The 23,780-nt window shown below is 44.7% G+C and overlaps 1 protein-coding gene across 1 annotated transcript in view; it reads right to left on the bottom strand.

Annotated features, from left to right (window-relative positions):
• Window positions 1-23,780, bottom strand: part of LOC143293671 (reversion-inducing cysteine-rich protein with Kazal motifs-like) — a 118,553-nt gene that overhangs the window by 18,479 nt on the left and 76,294 nt on the right. The window contains exons 6-13 of the mRNA XM_076604814.1: window positions 13,010-13,091; window positions 9,287-9,484; window positions 6,612-6,742; window positions 5,030-5,167; window positions 4,316-4,421; window positions 2,740-2,922; window positions 1,281-1,377; window positions 181-317 (exon numbers count right to left, since the gene is read on the bottom strand). Coding sequence (XP_076460929.1) covers window positions 181-317; window positions 1,281-1,377; window positions 2,740-2,922; window positions 4,316-4,421; window positions 5,030-5,167; window positions 6,612-6,742; window positions 9,287-9,484; window positions 13,010-13,091 — 1,072 coding nt within the window. The remainder of the gene's footprint in view (window positions 1-180; window positions 318-1,280; window positions 1,378-2,739; window positions 2,923-4,315; window positions 4,422-5,029; window positions 5,168-6,611; window positions 6,743-9,286; window positions 9,485-13,009; window positions 13,092-23,780) is intronic.

The raw sequence follows: 23,780 nt of genomic DNA, 5'->3' as shown, positions 1-23,780 counted from the left end.
ACAAAAAAACCCGAAAAAAACAAACAAAAAACGCCATTGACTAATTTCAACTACCCATTCAATTAGTTGTTCACATAATCCAAACCCAGACACCCAAAGAACAAACAAACAAAAAATATCTGAGAAAAAACAACAACAAAAAACAACCATAAAGCATAGGAAGAGGAGGTAACAACATACTGAGATGGTGAGCGAGAGACACGCAGGCACCAGGAGTCTTGACGGAGGGCAGAGCGTTGCACAGCTGGGGAACCGACTGCTCACTGCCCAGACGGCTGCGGTCCACACACTTGTTCAGGATGTCGATGCAGTCCTCTCTGAAAAAATGATCATCAATACTTATACAGCACAGTGGGCGCCCCAGTGACTCTTCACAGAGCTGAAAGGGGGGAGAAGTGGAAGAAGAAGAAGAAGATATAGTACCTATCCTGCCAAAGACAAAAGCAGAGGGAAAAGAAGAAGAAGAAGAAGAAAAAGAAGAAGAAGAAGAAGAAGTAGAAGAAAAGGAACAAGAAGAAGAACAAGAAGAAGAAGAACAACAAAAACAACAAGAACAAGACCAACAACAAAACAACAACAACATTATAAAGCACTTATCTTCTGCCAAAGACCAAGCTGAGGGAGAGGAGGAGGAGGAGGAGGAGGAGATGAAGAAGAAGAAGAAGAAGAAGAAGAAGAAGAAGAAGAAAGAAGAAGAAGAAGAAAACAACAACAACAACAAAACAACAACAACAACATTATAAAGCACTTATCTTCTGCTAAAGACCAAGCTGATGGAGAGGAGAAGAAGAAGAAGAAGAAGAAGAAGAAGAAGAAGATAATTATAGCACCTCTCTTCTGCCTAAGACCAAGCTCTAAGTGCTTTACAGACACAGAGTCATTTGCACAACAGGATGCCACCCTGGGAACAGCCGACTGAGAGCTGCTTTGAAGCGATCATCATTTGTTTGCAGGAAGTGTATGTTGCACCTGGGGGCCTCAGTTTATCGTCTCATCCTCATGACAAGCACTAGCAACCCAGACCACCAGTCAAGGTGTCATGCAGGGGTGGTAAAAATCCTGGTCTGAGTATGCCATGGGACTCGAACCTGAGGACACTCACTTCCTGTGGTTGGGTGCAATACCACAAGGCCACCAGTTTACCATTACCCTTGTGGTCACACACACACACACACACAGAGAATTTTTACACACACACACACACACACACACACACACATACATACATATATGAACAAAAAACCAAAAAAGATCAATACTAAATCCACTACAACGCTCACTTGCACAGAGACAGCAGGGAGGGTTGCTTCAGGCATGGCTTGATCTGTAAGGCACAGGCAATGGCCTTCCACTTGTCTGGTTCACAACGCCGAACATCTGCCATCCAACAAAATTAAAGTAATTTATAAATATTATTGATGTTATCTGTATGTATTCTTCATGTTGTCTGTGTATTCTTCATGTAACATGTGTTGTTGTTGTTTTTTAAATGTCAGGGAAAAATAGAAAAAAAAAAAATTTTGAACTGTGCCAAATTCAAAAGCTTGACTATAACAAGAAATCTTTTATTTTCTTCTTCTTACATATGAACCGCATCTTTCTAAATAACCCACAAAGAAAGAACCAATTCAATGGGTGGTTGCCACTGTTTTTAGTAACACTGAAAAGTCTGTGGTCTAGGTCTTGGGGACGCTTCATGAAGTGCATGTCTTAATTCTCAAAGAAAGAAAAATGCACACGAAAAAACCACACATATATGCGTATCTATACACTAAAGACAATACTACAAATTGCAGGTATGAACACACACACACACACACACACACACACACACAAGTTTCAAGTTTTAATCATCCTTTCACTCCTATTGGAGTATGGAAGATTACTGCAAAATAATCTTTTCATGCCCAGAACAAACATTTCCAAATACACAACAATGTCACATAAAAGTTGAGAAAACACAAATGTCAACTCCAAAAGTATAACTAGGAAACATTTGCAAATCTAATCATCTTACTTACAGCTAAAATGACTTTTTTGCCTCCTTTGAGCATATTACAAAAATTAAAAACCGGTTTTGGAAACAAATATTTTTTTAGGAACATATCGTAACTGATCATAACTGGGACATTCTATTATACAATGAAACTCATCACCAATCACAGACATGTTACAAACCTTACAAAGCCGTAACTCTCGTGGTATGCCTTTGTGTCTCCCTGTTTCTATTTCCAGCTTATGATTACTACTTCGAAATCTGAAGAATCTGATAACATAATTATCAGGCATTTGACATATATTTTTCTCTACCAAATCCACTTTTGAAATTTCGATAAAACAAACATTTACTACTCACCTCTAGAGCATGTCTCCATAGATTTTGAAAACTATCTCTCAAAGCAGTGTTGACATTCTTGCAGAAAGATTCCCTCTCCAAGAAGAATCGAGCATCCCAAACACAGTCATACCCTGCTTCTATTAAAATTTGTCTGATGCAACTCATCCATTTTGAAGAATAAATACCATTTCGATATAAGTCATGTAATATCAAATATATTTTCCCAGAATATTTTTCTGTGTTTGATATCACAAAGCTGGTCCAAAATCGAACTAATCTCATTTTCACTAACGCACATACACACACACACGACAAAAACACCCTACACACCCACACAACCGCACAACCGCAACAAAAACAAAATCCAACCAGCCAGCCAGCCAAGCCAGTCAGTCCCTGACCTTTGACGGGAATGGTCATCTGGGGCAGACTGATACGGATCAGGCCTTTCTCCCATTCCTTGAAGGCCTTTTCCGCTGCCTGGTCGGCGTCACGGGTGCAGGTGCGGAAGAGCTCCGCCGGACGGTCGTTAAAGGTGCTACAGAACGACAGACCACTGCAGCCTGGCTGGCAGGGTTCCTCCACTGTTTTTTTTTTTTTTTTTTTTTTGAAAGAGAAATTTACGATGATTATAATGCTGCTGCTAATTATTATTTGCTGATGATTTTCTTTTATGTGCATGTGTGTGTGTGTGTGTGTGTGTGTGTGTGTGTGTGTGTATTGTGTGTATGAGAATGAGTGTGTGTGTGTGTGTGTGTGTGTGTGTGTGTGTGTGTGTGTGTGTGTGTGTGTGTGTGTGTGTGTGTGTGCGCGCGCATCCATATATGTGTGCATTCGTGTGTCTGAGTGAGTATGTGTATGTGTGTGTGCACCCATATGTGTGTGCATCTGTGTGTCTGCATGCATTTGTTGATATAAAACTGAAAGATCGCCACCCCCATTTTTCCACCCCAATCCGTTACATCATCATCCAACTCTTTTATCTGTTGATAAGATACAGAACATTCGTTCTTACATTCGTTAACAGTTGATTATCTTGAAAGATTTACAACTTCCCTTTAAACAAAGTCCACAAAGCAATTTTATTTTCATTGAACTCCTATCTGTTTCAAATAACCATCTTTTATTCCACCCTTCATTTTTTCCCTGTTTCCTCCCCTGGCTGTTCATTTTTCTACTTTTCAAATGATAACTTTCAAACGTGAAAAATAACCACTTATCTGCTGAGCCTTGTTGGATAATAAGATCAGTGTGGCATGAGATTGATGTGCAATTACCAACTTTTTTTTTTGGAGGGGGGGGGGAAGACAGCATAACTGATTTTGATGATCAAAAGAAATGCAACTTGCAAGAGCAAGAAATCCAAATAATAAACTGGTGACTGACACCCTTACCCATACCAGTGAGGTGACAGCCCTTCAGTGATGAACCGAACATGCTCATCAGCAGCAGTCATGGGGTCAATTGTTTCACTACATGTCTAAAGTCACCAGGCCCAAACACTTAGCTGATATCGTAGATTGACATAAGTTTACAGTTGGGCCAGCAGCAAAGTGAGAGAGCTCTATATTATCAATGGTGTCTCCATTGCAATGGGAAATCGTTTTCAGCTTAGTCTTTTGTGAAAGACATCGACTCTCAAACTAGGAGGCAAGACTGCACTGGCTCTTAGTGCTGCAGCCTTGGAGGCTGGTTGGCCTTTGGGGAACCATCCCAACGCCTAATGTCCTAAAACCCGCTTGGCCGAGAGAGTGGGGATGTAATTTCGGCATGACACTTTCCATTATAATCAAATTCTAGCCCAGATAGCTGCGACAACAGTTGCCTCCTCTGCTGTTCTGATGGTCTTAGTTGGACACAACTGACTTGTCATACAATCACCAGTATGTGTGATGGGACATTAAACAAAAGTCCTCCTAGGAACAGGACAGCCAGACAGACAGACAGGCAGACTATGACATGTCCAGGAAAACTCACCGTCCTTCAGACACTTGTGCATGCTGGCTTCAATGGTGGACACTGGCTGGATGTAAGAGCAGCTCTTGTAGAACTCTGAGTGGTAGGACCAGCCTGACTTGAACGTCTGCGGGCACACACACACACACACAAATACATAGCAGACAGCATGACTTGCAGTAGGTTTCATCCTATTCTGTGAAATTCTTTTTCTCCACACACACACACGTGCATGCAGACACACACACAAACACACAACACACACTCACATACATACACATCCCACCAATGATTATTCTCGATTCTGTTACAAGAATGTCCGACATAGTTTTACTTTATTTACTCTCATTTAGTTCAGTCTTTCGTGGGTTTTCCTTTTAACCTCTGCCAGTTTCTACGTCTCTTTTCCTGTATCAGTCATTCCACCACCTCTTCCCATCACTAAACCCGCACCTCCCATGCACGTACACACATATACTACTCCCCCCCCCCCCCCCGACCCCCTCCCATCTAATATTACTTGAGTGAAAGGACATTAAACTAAAGAAAGTAAGAAAGAAAGAAAGACAGAAAGAAAACACCAACCCACCCAACCACCCACACTCCAACACCCAGCCACACACACCTATCTACCTAACCCACCCCCCATACCCCCCCGGTCCCCTCACCCACACAACCTTCCCACGACCCCCTCCCCCTCCCAACACAAATCAGTCTTCCCCCATTCCTCCCTACCTGTGTGCACAGCGTGCGGCAGCGAGAGGTGACGGCCTTGGCACAGCACTGCAGAGCAGCATTGTCCATGCGTGCTGCCAGTGGTGTGTTGTTGTTGTTGGAGGGCTGGGCCCTCAGGAAACATGTCCACAGGGGCTCCTGGACACACAACATCTCAACACTCAACACTGGTCTGTTGTCCAGACATGGCTACAGAAATTTAAGTCTTTGACATGTAGTAAACATCAGGAAGGGTGCGCAGAATCACAGGTGCAAATTTCTGTTGTAAAGAGTGTGAAGACCCACTTTTGTGAAACTATTCCCACTCAACCCAGCTATATGGCATGGAAGGGGCAAAAACCCTCCCTCCTCACCCTGACTCTATGGCAATGAATATTATATGTACAACCCTCCTCTTCCCCTACTTCCTTCACCCCAACTCAATGGCACTAAAGGGATACAACCCTTCACCCTCGCCCCAACTCAATGGCACTAAAGGGGTACAACCCTTCACCCTCGCCCCAACTCAATGGCACTAAAGGGGTACAACCCTTCACCCTCGCCCCAACTCAATGGCACTAATGGGATACAATCCTTCACCTTCACCCCAACTCTATGGCACTAAAGGAAACAACCCTTAACCCTCACCCCAACTCTATGGCACTAAAGGAAACAACCCTTCACCCTCACCCCAACTCTATGGCACTTAAAGGGTACAACCCTTCCCTCTCTCCACAGCTGTATGACACTAAAGGGGTACAACTCATCTTCCTCATCCCTGCTTTTTAGCACTAAAGGGGTACAACCCTTCCCCCTCTCCCCAACTGTGTGGCATGAAAGGGGTACAACCCATCCCTCTCTCCCAAACTGTATGGCACTAAAGGGGTATAACCCTTCCCCCTCTCCCCAACTGTATGGCACTAAAGGGGTACAACCCTTCCCTCTCTCCCAAACTGTATGGCACTAAAGGGGTACAACCCTTCCCTCTCTCCCAAACTGTATGGCACTAAAGGTGTGCAACCCTTCCCTCTCTCCCAAACTGTATGGCACTAAAGGGGTACAACCCTTCCCTCTCTCCCAAACTGTATGGCACTAAAGGGGTACAACCCTTCCCTCTCTCCCAAACTGTATGGCACTAAAGGGGTACAACCCTTCCCTCTCTCCCAAACTCTATGGCACTAATGGGATACAACCCTTCACCCTCACCCCAACTCCATGGCACTAAAAGGGGGTACAACCCTTCACCCTCACCCCAACTCTATGGCACTAAAAGGGGTACAACCCTTCACCCTCGCCCCAACTCTATGGCACTAAAAGGGGGTACAACCCTTCACCCTTACCCCAACTCTATGGCACTAATGGGATACAACCCTTCACCCTCACCCCAACTCTATGGCACTAAAGGGGTAAAAGCCCTATCCCTTGCCCCAATTCTATGGCACTAAAGGGATTCAACCCTTCATCCTCACCCCAACTCTATGGCACTAAAAGGGGTACAACCCTTCACCCTTGCCTTCCTTCCTGCACCTCCCTCCCTCAAACTAAAGGGGTGAAAGCCCTATCGACACTGGCCCCAACTACTCCGCCAACAGATACTACGTACAATGAGGTTGGGAGACCCGCAGTCCACCGTCATCTCTTCCATGATGTCCATTTCTGACATGGAGGACCGGAGGGCTCGTATACACGTGTCCTTACACGTGCGCTCCTTGGCCAGCTCACAGCAGTGCAGATCTGCAACACACAAACCTTCACTGTAGTTGGGGTTTTTGGGGGCTGCTTTTTTGTGTGCCTTGCACCACTTTTTAAACCATGTGGTATGTGTGTGTGCTTGTGCATGTGTATTTTGTATTCATATTTTTATTTCTTTTTATCACAAGAGGTTTCTGTCTGAAATTCGGGCTACTCTCCCCAGGAAGAGCACATCGCTACACTACAGTGCCACCCTTTTTTTTGTTGTTGTATTTTTTTCCTTGCATGCAGTTTTATTTGTTTTTCCTATCGAAGTGGATTTTTCTACAGAATTTTGCCAGGAACAACCCTTTTGTTGCCATGGGTTCTTTTACTTGTGTTAAGTGCATGCTGCACATGGGACCTCGGTTTATCGTCTCATCTGAATGACTAGCATCCAGACCATCGCTCAGGGTCTAGTGGAGGGGAAGAAAATATAGGTGGCTAAGCCGTGATTCGAACCAGCGCCCTCAGATTCTCTTGCTTCCTAGGCAGACGCGTTACCTCTGGGCCATCTCTCCACATGTGTGTGTGCATGTGTGTGCATGTGTGTATGCGTGCATGCATATGCATGTGTGTGTGTGTGCATCCACGCATTTGTTGTGCTGTTGTGTGACGTATTACCATATGGGAAACAAAAGAAGAAAGAAATGCGTGAGGAAGACAAAAAAAAAAAAGAGATATGGTGAAGGACAGCTGAAAAAGAACCTGAGGGAGAATGGCTATCTCTACCTGGGTGGTGGTAGAGGAAGTGGCTAAAACAGCACACGATAGGCAGCAGTGGAGATCTCTGGTAGGGTGGCCTTATGTGCCTTAGGGCAGAGAGAGAGAGAGAGAGGCAGACAGACAGACAGACAGAGACAGAGAGTGAGAGTGAGAGACAGAAAGAGAGACAGAGATAGAGTGGGGAGAGAGGTAACAAGGAGAGGGTTAAAAAAAAAAAGTTGTAATATGTGAGAGAGAGAGAGAGAGAGAGAGAGAGAGAGAGAGAGAGAAAGACAGGCAAAGAGAGACAGAGGGAGAGAGAGAAGAGAGAGAGAGAGAGAGAGAGAGTGAGAGACAGTGACACTGACAGGGAGAGAGACAGTGATACTGACAGAGAAAGACAAAGACAGACAGACAAACGGACAGACACACACACACACACACACACACACAGAGGGATGAACAAGTCACATAATAGACAAGAGGAGAGTGGCTGAGGGAGGGAGGGGGTGGGGGGGGGGAACAGAACAGCATGATACCCAATTCCCTCTAATTGCCACATAATTCAGCCACTGTTGTAACTGCTGTCACAACAAAGCCTGATGCTGTCACTGTCCGCCCCTTTTTCTCTTGATACACCAGAGATATATTATGAAAATGAGCTACAGCCACCACACACACCGCCTATGCCGTTCCCCACTCTGCGTCAAACTCAACAAAGACCCCCTTTGTGTCACCTGTTTCCACATTCACGGCACTTTATCATACATGTTCTGGGCTCTTACTCAAAGACACGTTTATACAGGTTCTCAGCACCTACTCAACCAGTAACTGTTGAAACAACACTCCTCCATCCCCCCCACCCACCCACCCAGTCCCACCCCCCCAACAAAAACTTTACCAACAGATTTGGAAACATTACCCATACAAGTTCCAATAATCTTCCCCTCCTCCCTCTCGCCCACCCCTCCGTGTACAGTAGAGGCTCTATTCTTCAACACCCTAAATACAATCTGCAGCCTATATTTGTTTTTCTCAAGCATCAGCACGGTTTAAAAATGCATGTATTACAAGTGAGTGACTACACCAAAAATAGTTATAACGCATCACAAAGCAAATAAAAGCAAGGTATCCAATGTTGTAAGTTTTTTTGTGCACTGATCTTTTTTTTTTTTTTTTTCTGGCTTTCTTTTTTTAGGTGTGTGTGGTGAGTGAGGGGAGTAGCAGGGGTGGGGTGACAAGTTTTCAGACCCCAAAGATGGCCATTTGCTATGACTGAAATGCGATCTACTTTCTGAGGAATCACAGATGCTTGGAGGAATCTGACAAGCTTCGACAGAACTGCTGACCCCATTTTCTGAGGAATCAGACATACTTCAGGGACTCGGACATGATTTGACCAAAGGGCAGGCCCATTTTCTGAAGACATTGGCATGCTTTGACCATCTGCCACCCACTTTCTGAGGAATCAGACATGCTTTGAGGAACTGGACATGTTATGACCAAACTGCAGACCTACTTGATCAAGATATTGGACATTCTTCGATCATACCACGGACCCCCTTTCTGATAAATCGGAAATGCCTTGAAGAATTGGACATGCTACGACCAAACTGTGGACCCACTTGATCAAGATATTGGACATACTTCGACCAAACCTTGACCGACTTTCTGAGAAACTGGAAATACTTTGAGGAATTGGACTTGCTATGACCAAACTGTGAACCAAATGCTTTGAGGATTTGGACATACTACAACCAGACTTCGTACACACTTTCTGAGAAATCAGAAATGCCTTGAGGAATTGTGACATGCTATGACCAAACAAAACTGCGAACCCACTTTCTGAGGAGTTGGAGGTCCTGTGGGCGGGGCTCTGGCGCTGCACGCAGTCCCTGACAGGGGTGCCCCCAGGGCCGCCGCAGTGCTGGGTCAGGACGCGGGAGGAGCGGGAGTTGCGAGGGTTGCTGGCCAGGTACAGGCTGCGACACACCATGCCGCAGCTCAGCGAGGTGGACTGTCGGCAGCACGTTTCTCCTTCTGTTGGAAAACAGTACAGTCACTGGGGTTTCAGCAACATCAGTCATTGGGGTTTCAATGTCAGCCATTGGGGTTTCAGCATCAGTCACTGCGATTTCATTGTCAGTCATTGGGGATTCAACGTCAGCAGTCATTGTGGTTTCAGCGTCAACAGTCATTGGAGTTTTATTTCAGTTTCAATTTCAAGGAGGTGTCAAAGCATGCACACTGATCCCCACATATTTGTATTTGTATTTCTTTTTATCACAACAGATTTCTCTGTGTGAAATTCGGGGTGTTCCCCCCAGGGAGAGCGCGTCGTTATACTACAGCGCCACCCATTTTTTTGTATTTTTTTCCTGCATGCAGTTTTATTTCTTTTTCCTATCAAAGTGGATTTTTCTAAAGAATTTTGCCAGGAACAACACTTTTGTTGCCGTGGGTTCTTTTACATGTGCTAAGTGCATGCTGCACACGGGACCTCGCTTTATCGTCTCATCCGAATGACTAGCATCCAGACCACCACTCAACGTCTAGTGGAGGGGGAAAAATATCAGCGGCTGAGCCATGATTTGAACCAGCATGCTCAGATTCTCTTGCCTCCTAGGTGGACGTGTTACCTCTAAGCCATCACTCCACCATATGCTACACCACATTAACTGAAAGAAAAAACAGCAGATGCCTGACTTTTCAATGCCAAGCCTATTTCATACTCAGTGACAATTATCTTCTTTAGCAGATGTCTGACCAGCAGTGTACCCAATGCACTTGAGGGAAAATAAAAGGAAATGAAGCAAAATAAGGTACAAAAGTAAATAAATATGTAACCAAGCATTCTACTTGGTTCAAAAACTGTTTCACACACAAGCTACATCTGACGTCAGTTTTTGCAACTAACCCACCGGACTTCAACGACCCGCACAGAATGTGTGACGCCATTCCCAGTTTGAACGCAAAGCCACTTACATCATTTTGTCCTCCTCGCCAGACAACCCCCTCACTGCTCGACCAGTGTCACGGTACGCTATTGGCTGAGCTGGAATCTGTGTTTCTGCTCCACCATATTTAATTAATATCTCTTTTGTCGGATCAGTAAACTACAAGCATTATATACTGGCAGAATCGTCGCGATTCCTCTTTAAATCTATTCCATTTATGTTTGCCTACGTTAAACTGATTTGACGCAGTTTGTAATTTTCAGCGACGAGCTTGTTAAAACTGACCCTGTTCAGGTGACTTAAATTAAGATGATAAATTTATCGTAAACAATCAACACTTCATTTTATACTCACTAGAAAGTAGGCGTTGAGCTCTTTCTTTTGCGACTTATCCGACGTAAATCGGTTCAGGAATCATTTAGAAATCTATCGCTGAACACCTTGTAAGTAACACAGTTTCTCTCAGATTTGGCCTGATTTGTCTGATCTGCTTCGCAGCACACGTGATTGTCTTTGCTCTGCTTAACTTGCATAAATTGGCACAGTGAGTGATGAGTGGTCACTTCATACCTGGTCAGTCATCTGACCAGAGCCGTGCTCTCTCTCTTGCTGCGTCGCAAACAGTGTGCAAGTGTGTGTCGTGTGTGTTCCCACAATGGCTGACATCTTGCTACGTATCAATGTAAGTACTGTTGCGTAGAATGTGCTGATGATTTGTAAATTGTATTCTTTGACACAGTACTTCTGTTCATATGAGTATGTTCAGTTATTGCTTGTTCAGTTAATTCTTTGTTCAGTCACAGCTCAGCTCTGATTGATCTAAATAATCACCATGTCATCATATGCTTGGAGCAGTGTTCCATTTGATTCTTCTTAACGTCACAGTCAGTGACGTCTCTGGACACTGATAGTTTGTTCGAGAATATTCTAGTGAGTGCATATGACGCGTTCTTTCTCATTTGCTGTCACTGATGAAGGTAACAGTGTTTCACTGATTCTCAGTACTCTAAGATGTGTGTGGTATTCTGTCATGATTACAAGATAGTGTTGGATTATTAATATCAGTTATTGGTTAAAACCACCTGATATGTATCAGTCTGTTAATTGTAATTTAGTTATCATGCCCTCTCCTATACGGCTTACTCCAGTATAGTGCTACATGGTAAACTGATTAATTTGAGTCACTTTGACACAGTATAAGCTGTACCTAATCTATACTGTCAGTGTACTTTCACTAAATCAGCATAGCTTCCATCACTTTAACTGCACTATTTAAATGTATTAGAAATGTCATTTGATGTCAGTGTTTGGTCTTCACACATATGCATTACCAAGTGGTAGTCTTTCCATGTAATATGTATACATGTGCTTTACTATTCACTTGTGCCGACATGTTGTGCTAATGACATTTGTTTGTGTCATTCCAGGCACTGTCTTGTCTTTCTATGTCTTCTTCTTTTTATGTCTTCTCCATTATTTCTTCTTCTTAGTTCTTCTCTACATAACTATTATAAATAAAACAATAGAAAAACCCATTTTTGACTGGCCTCTATATGTCCCTGGCCTGTGCGCAGGAATTCTTAAATCATCATTTAGTTAGTTCTTTTGTCCCGTCCGTCCCCTATTAGAACCACTCGGTTCAGTAACACGGCTACAAATAGATAAGAATTAAATTTATCATTGGTAGGTATTACCATGGGAAAGATGGTGAGTGAGGCTGGGTGTGCACCTGTTCCTGCTGTTGAATATTTGCAAGCGTGTGGTGGTCTCACCATCAAGATGCTATGCTTCACATTGTAAAACATTCTCACCCAACCCCCCTAATGCTTTCTTTCATTAAAAAAAAAATCATATGCATAAATATATATGTATATTATATACTGATGACTGAAAAGTTGAGGACAACAACAACACAAAATCAATTCTTCAGTCAATGAAAACTTCACAAAGTTAAAAAAAAGAAAAGAAAAGAAAAAGCTACAACCAAACACATTTAGCCTTAAAGACACACACACACACACACACACACACACACACTAAATATATAGTGGTACAAGTAATGATAGTGACATACAAGGTAAACTTAACACCCTGAAATATTCAAGGAACAAAATCAAATACAAAACATACACGAACCAATAAAAACGACAAAAGTAGAATCAGTTAACCTGTTGTAGCATTCCCATGATCCACAGACACAAGCAAAAAAACAAATGAATCGTTCCCCTTTCACCCTCTTCTCTCCTCCCTCCCACCCTACTACCCCCTTTCTTGCAGAACAAAGTTGTAGTATCAACCAAAATAACAAAAAATTTCAGACATTTTCGGAAAAAAAAGAAGAAGAAAGAAGATCCATCTAAGACAGTGAGAAATATGCTGGCTTTTTTTTTTCTTTAGTTTTGTTTCACAAATTTTCTTTTAAAACAAAAGCTACCTAAAACAATGAAAAATATGCTGGCTTTTTGTTTGTTTGTTTGGTTTGTTGATTTTTTTGGTTGATTTTTTGTTTTTGCTTTTTTTGCTTTTTTTTCACAACATGAGCAATTTGAGTATGAAAACATGTGAGCATTCATATGGTCACAATAATGGTAAGACACAATGCTCTCACCTTCCTGCTTCCGCAAGCAGGTGAACAGAGATTTCTCTTCTGCCGCCATGCAACTGCGACGGACCTCAGATTTGGAATGAGCCTGTGAACATGAAAATAAAGAGGATAAATATAAAACTAAAAAAGAAACCAAGCAAACACATAAACAACAACAGCAAAGTAATAAGTGTGCTAACATCCTTCTGAAATTTTCCTGTGCATTGAAAAAAAAACCCCAAAAAACGTAAAGGGGAGTGAAGAAAAAGAATTTTTTTTTTTTTAAATTGTGTTGCCGCTTGGGAATACTAGGAGTGGGTGGGAGTTTGAGAGAGAGAGAGAGAGAGAGAGAAGAGTGCAAAAGAGAGTGAGGGAAAGAGCACAGATGGACAGAGGGGAACAGAAAGACAGAAACAGAGAGTGAGAGAAAGAGGTGAGAGTGAGAGAAAGAGAGACACAGAGTGAAAGACTAAGACAGACACACAGAGAGAGTAACTGAAATAAAGACAGAGAGAGTGAGAAAGAGAGGAGGAGGAGGTGGTGGTGGTGGAGGAGGAGGAGGAGGAGAGAGAGAGAGGGGGGGGGGGGGGGCTGAGAGTGGTGAATGAGATAGGGGTGGAACTTGGAGAGGGGGAGTGATAGAGAGATATAGATATGAGGCGGAGGAATGATGCATGCTGTGATTCAAGGTGACATCTCCACCCCCACCCCCACTCTCACCCCTCCTGTTCTAACCCCCACCGCCCCACCCCCTTCCACTTATGGCGGCTCATCTGCTCTGAGTTATGTCCCCTGACTGCCACAAATACTTGCCTCCCTTGACCTTTCCCTGTGAACTGGGAGAACTCGGTGTGAGGTGTGTGGCTGATTATCGCCCATTTCCCCCCTGCTCTCCAGTGTGCAGTGTGGGAGACTGATTGAGTGTGTGTGTGTGTGTGTGTGTGTGTGTGTGTGTGTGTGTGTGCGTGCGCGCGCGCGTGCATGCGTGCGTCTGTGTGCGCGCATGTGGATATCTGTGGAGACTGGGGAGGGGTTGGGGAAAGAGAAGAGTCAGAGTGAGAGAGAACATGATGTGTGAATGTTGTGTGCATCCACAACTGTGAAAATGTATGTGTGCCAAAGCGGCTGTGCATGCGTGTGTATATGTTTGTGCACGAATAAGTGTACACAGTAATATGCATGAGTACAAGTACAAGATTAATAAAAGTACTGTTTAGGTAGACCAGTATGTTTGCAAGTATATCTGTGCACGTTCGCAGTTTTGCGTGCACACACACACACACACATACAGATAGCAACTGATGACGCCCATATTCTAGCAAAGTACTATGAGCTAGTGTGTGTGTGTGTGTGTGTGTATGCGTGCGTGTGTGTGTGTGCGTGCGTTCGTTTTCATGTGAGTACGTGTGAAAGTCCACGCATGATAGGTTGTACCATGTTCTACTTTTTTTTTCTTTTTTTTTCTAAATAATTAAAATTTTAAAAATGAAATATTAAAAAAGAATATTTTAAGAACAATTTAAGTTAGCTTAAAACACATGACAATGGTTGTTATGAATGTGCAATATGTAGGATGAATGTGCAATGTGGAGGATGAATGTTCAATACAATATGCCTGATGTTAACTTTCATATTCTAAATATATGTATGTTAATAATTACGTTGTAATAATCATAATTACAATGTTTCTAAAGCTAATAATGTGAAATGCTTTTATTTGAAAACATATGTTTATAACTCCTGTTTAATCAAGTAATGTTAAATCTTGTTTCCCTGCGCGCACGTGTTTATGTATGTGTGTATTGATTGTCTGGTTGTGTTTTGCCGCACATGATGCAAATTATCTTTGTGAGATAATTAAGTTATTCTTATCTTAATCATAATCAGTGTGCAATATAGTATGCTATGCTCACAATCATAATTATTCAAAATAATGTTTAATTTTCTTTTTCTTTTTTTTTCTTTCTTTTTTTTAAATGTCTAATTTAAAATAAATAAAAAAATTGGAAACATTTTGAAATATTGCCTGCAATGTGTGGAATGAATGTACCAACAGTGTGTGTGATATTTTTACATATGTCTTCGTTATAATCTTAATAACTGTTGTTGTTTTTTACAGTGATGGTCTCCATGTTGTTTACTTGTCGTGATAATGCACCTGACCAAATTTCTCTAATTAGAGATAATACATTTATTCTTATATATATATATTAAGTGTCTGCATGAACATGCGCTGCATTTACAAACTTTCATGATCTCCAATACCTGAATGGAAGAATCATAAACTTTTTTTTTCATCTATTTCTCGGTTTCCCACTCTTCATCTTTCAATGTGTGTGTATGTACACACGTTATGATAACACATTCTCATGAACCCCTAACAATCATGTCATCCTGAATGCAAGAAATTCAAAACTATAATTAAAAAAAATAAATATATATTATAATATAAAACAAGTTTCTCAGTGTATGAACCTGAGCACTATGGTTACTGTCTTCCCGCCGTGTCTTTGCTCAGGACCATGCACATTTCAAACAAACTCCTCATACAAGAAGAACGAAAATACCAACGAAGGGCGTAGCAAAGAAGGGCTGTGGACTGCGGGGTGGTGGCTGCAGCGGACACAGGTGTGTGTGTGTGTGTGTGTGTGTGTGAATCAGGAGACAAGGGATGTGTGGGGATGGGGAGAAGGGAGAGAGGGCAAGGGGTGGGGGAACAGCGGTTGGAGGTAACAGACTGTGGGCGGGGCAGGTAAAAGAAAGAAGAAGCGACGGAAAGAAAAAGAAAGAACTCCAAAGAAAGAAAGAGAAACCCGGAGTTCAAAGCTGTCCAGGAAGGGCAGGGCAGAAGGACAGGCACACACACACACACACACACACACACACACAGGTACACACACACACACACACACACAGAGCCAGAGACAAAAAGAACTGGACAGACAGACAGTCATGGCGCGGACGTGGTGTGGTAGTGGAAGGGAGAGAGAAGCTGAGGAGTGGAGCTGGGCGCAGTGAGGTGGGTGGGGTCAGGAAAGGAGGAAGCTGTGGTAGTGGTGGTGGGAGGTGAGGGGAGAGCAGTTGAGGGAGGGGGTGGGGTGGGGTGGTGGTGGTGTGGGTCAGCAAATGACCGTGTTTGACCAAAGGGGAGCCTGGCCTTTGGACATGTCACACATACACGCACTCTCTCTCACACTCACACACCATCCAAAAAGGTCAGTTGTGGCAGTTGGCAGGTGTGAATGTCACACTTAGCTTCCCTGCTGGGTGAATGAGGGGGAGAGAGAAAATGGGGGAGAGAGAAGGGAGAGAGAGAGAGAGAGGGAGAGGAAGGGGGAGGGGAGGAGAGAGAGAGAGCGAGCGGTGGGGGGTGGGGGGTGGGGGCGAGAGGTACAGTAGGAGAGAGTGAGAGAGAGAGAGAGAGAGAGAGAGAGAGAGAGAGAGATGTTTTTCACTTTCTTTCTTTTAGTGTGTGTGTGTGTGCGTGCGTGCGTGCGTGTGTGTGTGTGTGTGTGTGTGTGCAATCGTGTGTATGTGCATGCACATGTGTGAACGTGCGTGTCAGGTGCCCCACAGGGAGTTGTTCCCGATGCCTGTTTACAAGCCCTCACATGCAGTCAGTTTCCGTTTGACCCATTGTTTTCCACGAGGTTCTTTGCCCCCAAAAGCGACAATGGATTGAGAGCAGATTGTGCTTTAATTCTTTTTCAGAGTCGGCAGACCCCTGCTTGTTGTTTTCTTCTGTTGATCTTGGAAGTGAGAGCATTGCCATGTGTGTATGTGTGTGTGAGTGTGTGTGTGTTTTGAGTTTAAAATGTTTTTGTGTGTGTGTTTTTTTTGTTTTTGTTTTTTTTTTGCTGTTTTTTTTTATATAATGAATAACACATGAGCATCATTCGTATGCGTTGGGAGAAGCCTTCCTGTTTGGGACTTGAAAATAAGATAAAGAATTTGCGAATTTATTGCATTTCATTCCACATCTCTCTGTCTCTGTCTATGTGTCTCTCTCTTCGTTCACACACACACACACACACACACACACACACACACACACACACACACACACATACAATTTGTATCTCTCTTAAGCTGGGATTAATATCTCATCGAGTTGATGGTGTTTTTTTGTTTTTTTTCCTTTCAATCTTCCTTTCTTTTTGTTTTATTATTATGTTATTATTATTATTTTTATTCATTTATTATTATTTTTCTTTATACTGATGTTGTCTTTTTCCTCCTCCGTTTCCTCCTCCTTCTTCATTTTCTTCGTGTTCTTCCTCTTACTATTTCGTTTGAATTTTTGTCCATACAGAAAACATTTTGTTGTCGTGAGGGCATGGTGAAAAGAAGCTTGCGGCTTGTCCTTTTACCGTGAATAAAACATACGAGTTTTCTCTCTGTCTGTCTGTCTGTTTGTCTGTCTCACTCACACACACACACACACACACACACACACACACACACACACACACACACACAGGGTTTCAGAGGAGAGGACAAACAGACTGACTGATCATACATGCACAGGACAGCACCAAGACATGGGAGTCAATCCCCCAACCCCCTCCCACCCCTACACCCACCACCCACCCACCCCCTCCGTCCCATCTCATCACCCATCTCATCACCCGACCCACCCATTCCCCAAACACAGCAGTTCTCTCTTCCCTCCTCTATCCCCCCCCTCCCCTATTGTTATCAAACGATACCATCCCACCCCAACCAACCCCACCCACCGCCTCCCCTCTTATTGTTTGTTATCGAACGATACCATCCCACCCCAACCCACCCCACCCACCGCCTCCCCCTCCCCCCTTATTGTTATCAAATGATACCATCCCACCCCAACCCACGCCACCCACCGCCTCCCCCTCCCCCCCTTATTGGTATCAAACGATACCATCCCACCCCAACCCACCCCACCCACCGCCTCCCTCTCCCCCACTTATTGGTATCAAACGATACCATCCCACCCCAACCCACCCCACCCACCGCCTCCCTCTCCCCCACTTATTGGTATCAAACGATACCATCCCACCCCAACCCACTCCACCCACCGCCTTCCCCTCCCCCACTTATTGTTATCAAACGATACCATCCCACCCCAAACCCACCCCACCCACCGCCTCCCCCTCCCCCCTTATTGTTATCAAACGATAGCATCCCACCCCAACCCACGCCACCCACCGCCTCCCCCTGCCCATTATTCTTTGTTATCGAACAATACCATCCCACCCCAACCCACCCCACCCACCGCCTCTCCCCCTTATTGTTTGTTATCAAACGATAGCATCCCACCCCAACCCACCCCACCCACCGCCTCCCTCTCCTCCCCTTATTGGTATCAAACGATAGCATCCCACCCCAACCCACGCCACCCACCGCCTCCCCCTGCCCATTATTGTTTGTTATCAAACGATACCATCCCCCCCAACCCACCCCACCCACCGCCTCCCCCCTTATTGTTTGTTATCAAACGATACCATCCCACCCCTCCCCCCCTTATTGTTATCAAACGATACCATCCCACCCCAACCCACTCCACCCACCGCCTTCCCCTCCCCCACTTATTGTTATCAAACGATACCATCCCACCCTAACACACCCCACCCACCGCCTCTCTTCTCCAGCCCAACCCCCCTATTACATTCTGTTATTTATTTAATTTAGTTTTCGTTGGCGATTTAAGAGGGGGGCGGGGGCATGAGGACCAACGAAAGAAAAGAGGAAAAATGAGCGGAGGTGAGAGAGAGAGAGAGAGACAGAGACAGTGAGACTGAGAGAGACAGAATGAGGCAGAGAGAGAGAGAGAGACAGAAACAGAGACAGAAAGAGAGTGAGAGAGAGAGAGACAGACAGACAGACAGACAGACAAGAGAACAACAGTTGGAGATGAGGAGTGGGAGAGGGTGTATACAATGTGCAGAGAATGTGTTTATGCAGTTTCAACCCTAAAACCCCACGAGAAAAAAGATCGGAGCGGTGAGGTGGGGGTGGGGAAAAAAGTTTGTCGCTGTTGAGGGGTGGGGGTGGGGTGATTGAGGGGGAAGGGGGCGAGGGGGGTGGGGGGCAGGGGGAGGGCAATGGTAGTGGTGGCGGTGTCTAAAAGCTTCCTCCTGTTATCGCTGTGCTGTATCGGTCCCATCCGTGTAGTTTGTGTGTGTGTGTGGAGAGAGTGTGTGAGCAGCTGAGTAAGTCTTGTCTAAAAATCTCTGGAGGGGTGATATGAGGAGTAGAGGGAAAGCGTGAAGGTGGGAGGAGGTGGGGGTTCCCTCACATTGAGGGGAGGGGAGGAGAGGATGGATGAAGTCCGGGTAGTGTAGGGGTGGTGGTGGTGGGGAGGGGGGCTGGGTAGGAGGGGGGATGCCCTGGGGTTTTGTAAAATGGGTGGGGAGGAGGAGTGCTTGTTCCAGATTACAACAGCCTGCAGTACAGAGCAGTGAGTTATACAGACAGACAGACAGAGGGTGGGAAGAAACCTGTTTCGGAAAGGTTCTCACTCTCCCCCCCCCCCCACCCCCCACGCCCTCGGCCCCCCAACCCCGTTCCCCAGCCCCCCTCCGCCTACCGCTACCGGTAAACCAACAACAAGCATGCACTTAATTTTCAAAACTGACAGCACTCGCGCACTCCATGCGTTGCAACACCGCTGTTATTCGAACATGTGCGAAGCACGCGCGATCGCTCACGCGACAACATACCCCAACTCTCCAAATGTGCTTACATAAGCACTTATTATTCGCGCGCGCGCGCACGAACACACACACACACACACACACACACACACACAAAGAGCTTTATTCCGTTTTCGTGTGTGGCTGTGCGTTCAATCTCCATCAAAGAATGGCCTTAATATAATTGCAGGATTTTGTTCGAGCCGGATAATAATGCTCCTTCCAGGCAGGACTTGAGTGCAACGGAACCACAGGAGGGAGGGAGGAAGCTGTCTCCCACAGGGGTACCTGTCTCCCACAGTCAAGTACCAGCCTCTAACTCATGGATGCCGTCTTCGATAGTCATGCTTGGAAAAAACAAAAACAAAACAAAACAAAAAAAAAAACAACAACAAAAAAAACAAAACAAAAAAACACACACACACACACACAAAACGGAAAAAAGAAGTTTTCATCAACACTATGTCTGTGCATGTCTGTATTTCCCGGGTGGGAACTGGTGCCAGGATTTCATATTTCACGAAAGTGTTGGCTTCAGACGTACGTCTCAAAAGGTTTCCGGTAGCCACGGTCAAGCTCAATAGCGTGAAACCTGCTATTATATGCATATAATAATTCCTTGAATTCTCAACAGCTATGAAACAGAATAAATAAATCAATAAATGAATAAATAAACAGATAAATAAAATAAATGAATAAACGAATAAAAAAAAAGAAGAAAATGAATACAAATAAATAAATAAATACACTATTGTCCGAACATCCGTGCTGTTCGCAAAGGACACAGACAACAGAAGAAGATGTGTACCGGGATTCGGAAGCTTTTCGCAAACCTGCCTTTTTGATCAGTCTCACACATCCACCCTTATTCTTCGGCCATCACGCTCACGCGCGATTCTTTTGAAGCCCCAGCGGTAAACAAGGGCTGAGCCGGACAGCCACCCAGCGCTCAAGGGTATTAGAAAGAAAATCCGATTCCCGGATGCCACCTCTCTTCTTGGGGCGCGTTATTGATTTCTTTGTGTGTGTGTGTGTGTGTGTGTGTGTGTGTGTGTGTGTGTTGTGTTGTGTGTGTGTGTGTGTGTGTGTGTGTGTGTGTGTGTGTGTGTGTGTGTGTGTGTGTGTGTGTGCCTCCATGTAATACGTTTTCACCAGGACAACGCGTTAAACTTTGCTCGCACGCTAGGGTGGGATGGTGATCCGCTATGGAATTTTTTTCTTCTGGAATTAAAAGATTTTTTTCCCGCTTTTTGGTTTTTTTTTTTTCGTTTTTTTTTCGTGTGTGTGTTGTTTGTTCGGATAAACAGAATCAGCAGCGTTCGTTTGATCTGCGTGTGCGCTTTGGGTATGATGATGCTTGGCAGAAAAAATGATCTTTTTTTTATATAATCAAAACTGCTTTCTTCGAAGTTTAATATTATTTCATTTCCTATTCATTATGATGTATGTGTTCGCCTCCTGTTTCGTGTTATCTGTATCATTATTTATTTAAATGTCAGTGCTGTTGTTGTTTTTTGTTTTGTTTTTTTCTTTTCTTTTAAAAACCCACACTTCAGCCGTACTGGTAGAATAAGCAGCACTGACAACAGCAGCAGCAGTAGCATTGGTAACAGCAGTAGTGACAGTAGCAGCAGCAGCAGCAGCAGCAGCAGCAGACATAGTGTTAGTACTGTTATCAGCTGTAAGATACAGATATCTCTTTTTTTGTCAGTTGTGTGTTGATTGATGTGCTGCGAAGGTTGTTACTGCTGTTTTCTACACTTTACTGCAAAAGATGTAAGACCATAGTTATCACTCCTCTTGATTCCCGGCTCTGTTGAACAAATGCATCGAATAGCGCTCCTTTAGCAACATGTCAGAGTAGAAATTCCTTGCTTACGAATGCCCCCCCCCAAAAAAAAACAAAAAACAAAAAAAACAACAACAACCAAACCACAACAACAACAACAAACAACAACAACACACATCAGAACTGTTTTAAATTGTCATAGTTTCTCCTACTCATCTGTATACATGCATGTACACATGTTAATTAGAGCGAAACGTGGTTCTGCCTCTACACTGAATCGTTAATTACCACCACGAAATTTCTGAGAAATTATTCTGGACTGGATCCTGGTTTGCTTCTTGTGAAGTAAATCGTAAATCATATATATCAAGAGAGAGAGAGAGAGAGAGACAGAGACAGAGACAGACAGACAGACAGAGATAGTCCAATTTACTAGAGATAGTCCAATTTACTGTCTTTTTCTGGTTTGGGGGACTGAAATTAAACCTTTGTAACTAAACAAGACGCCGCGGACAGAGAAAATCCCCAGACTCGTTCTCACCCAGCTCCTCCGAAACAGACCTTGCACTTAACATTTTCTCAGCACGACGAAGCAATACAAGAAAGGGCAGCGTCAACATACAACATGCCCAGTTAGAACGAACGATATATAGCAGTAGACCTGTCAGGCCCCAAGAGAGAGACAGAGTAAGAGACAGACAGGCAGACAGACAGAGCAGACAGAGACTGAGAAAGACAGACAGAGACAGACAGAAAGAGACACAGAGACATATAGAGAGACAGAGAATGAAAGATACAGACAGAGAGAGACAGACAGACAGAAAGAGAGACATGGAGACATACAGACATATAGAGACAGAGAAAGAGACAGACAGACAGACTTACAGAGACAGAGAGACAAAAAGACACAGAGAGACAAAGAGAGAGAGATCGAGAGACAGACAGGGAGAGCCAAAGGCAAGCCCCATCTGACGAGGCAGGAGCCCCCTACAAGCCGTGCTGGCATTAGCCCGTCATCCCGCTCTAAGCCCCTCGGCCAAGAAGCTCCGGATGGGAAAGCTGTCAGGAGGGGATAAGCCGTGGTGCATGGCAGGCAGGCAAAAGCAAAAGCAAAAGCAAAGCAAAGCAAAAGCAAAGCAAAGCAAGCACCCCAGCACCGGGGACTTCTGGGGGCATCAACAACTTTAAGCCTGGAGGTGGATCTGGCAGGAAAGCCTACACCCCCCTTAGACTCCCCCCATCCCCCGCCACCCGTCTCCAGGGAACAGCCAGCCACACACACAAGGGGCAGATGGTTCTGCAGGGTAGCCCAGTGCTACTACTACCCCGCTTCCCCTTTTACATCCCCACCCTCCACCACCACATACCACCACCACCACCACAGCCGTCACCATCAACACCAACACCACCACCGCCATCATCTCCCAATCTCTGACACGTCTTGAACAAGCACATTGGATAGACTGGCACGTCCTCCTACCCATATAGCTAGCACTTCCCCTCTTCTGCTCGACTCTTACTCCACTCTCGAGCTCACACAACAAACAAAACAACAAACCGCTAGTTGGGCTATAATATTCTGGGTGAAAGGTGTAGGGTGTCGGACGGATGTTTTGACGGCAGAATTAAAGTCAAATTAAGTTTGAAGGGCGCTCCTGGCAGATGGTCCGAGACCCGTGGTAGTGCCTGAAGAGGGGGTGGGGGCGGATGAGGCGAGTGGAGGAAGTGGTGGGGGTGGGGGAGGGCGTGGGGGGGGCGCAGTTGCTGGCATGCAGGAACTAGAAGACCTGATAAACGGGAGATCCGTTTATCTGCCAGCCCCTCCTCTTCGTTTATCTACACTCCCCGCCCCCTTCTGCTTCTCCGTTCGGTTCAGGTAAGTGAGGGCGGCTCGTTTCCCTCGCTGCCTAACACGGGGATGGGGAAGGCGGGAGAGGAAGAGGAGGAGAAGGAGGAGGAGAAGGAGGAGGAAGCACTAGATGCCTAACGGGTCTCAGCACACTGCTGGTCTGCCAGCTTGTGTTGTTCAAGCACCTGCCAAAGACACTTTTCTTTCTTTCTTTTTTTTTTTTCGCCCTAACTTCCGTTTCCACTAAGTGCACTCTGGATGCCAAGGATGACAGAACTCGCCTGTTCTCTTCGTTAAAATGTTATTCCACCCCCTTAAAAAACCTCTTGCTGAAACGTCTAGGCAAGCACTGCACGGACTGTCATCACGTCCAACTGAACCTTTACGAAACATTTCGTGAATTAAAAACATGAGTTGGGTTTTCTTGATAAAAAAAAAAGTCCATACAAATAGCTAAAACCATTTCAGATTAAAACTTATGGA

This window comes from Babylonia areolata, chromosome 19 (genome assembly GCF_041734735.1).
Source record: "Babylonia areolata isolate BAREFJ2019XMU chromosome 19, ASM4173473v1, whole genome shotgun sequence".
In the NCBI taxonomy this organism is placed as follows: Eukaryota; Metazoa; Mollusca; class Gastropoda; order Neogastropoda; family Buccinidae; genus Babylonia; species Babylonia areolata.
Note: the sequence above shows the minus strand (reverse complement) of the source record. Positions and strands in the feature narration are given on the sequence as shown.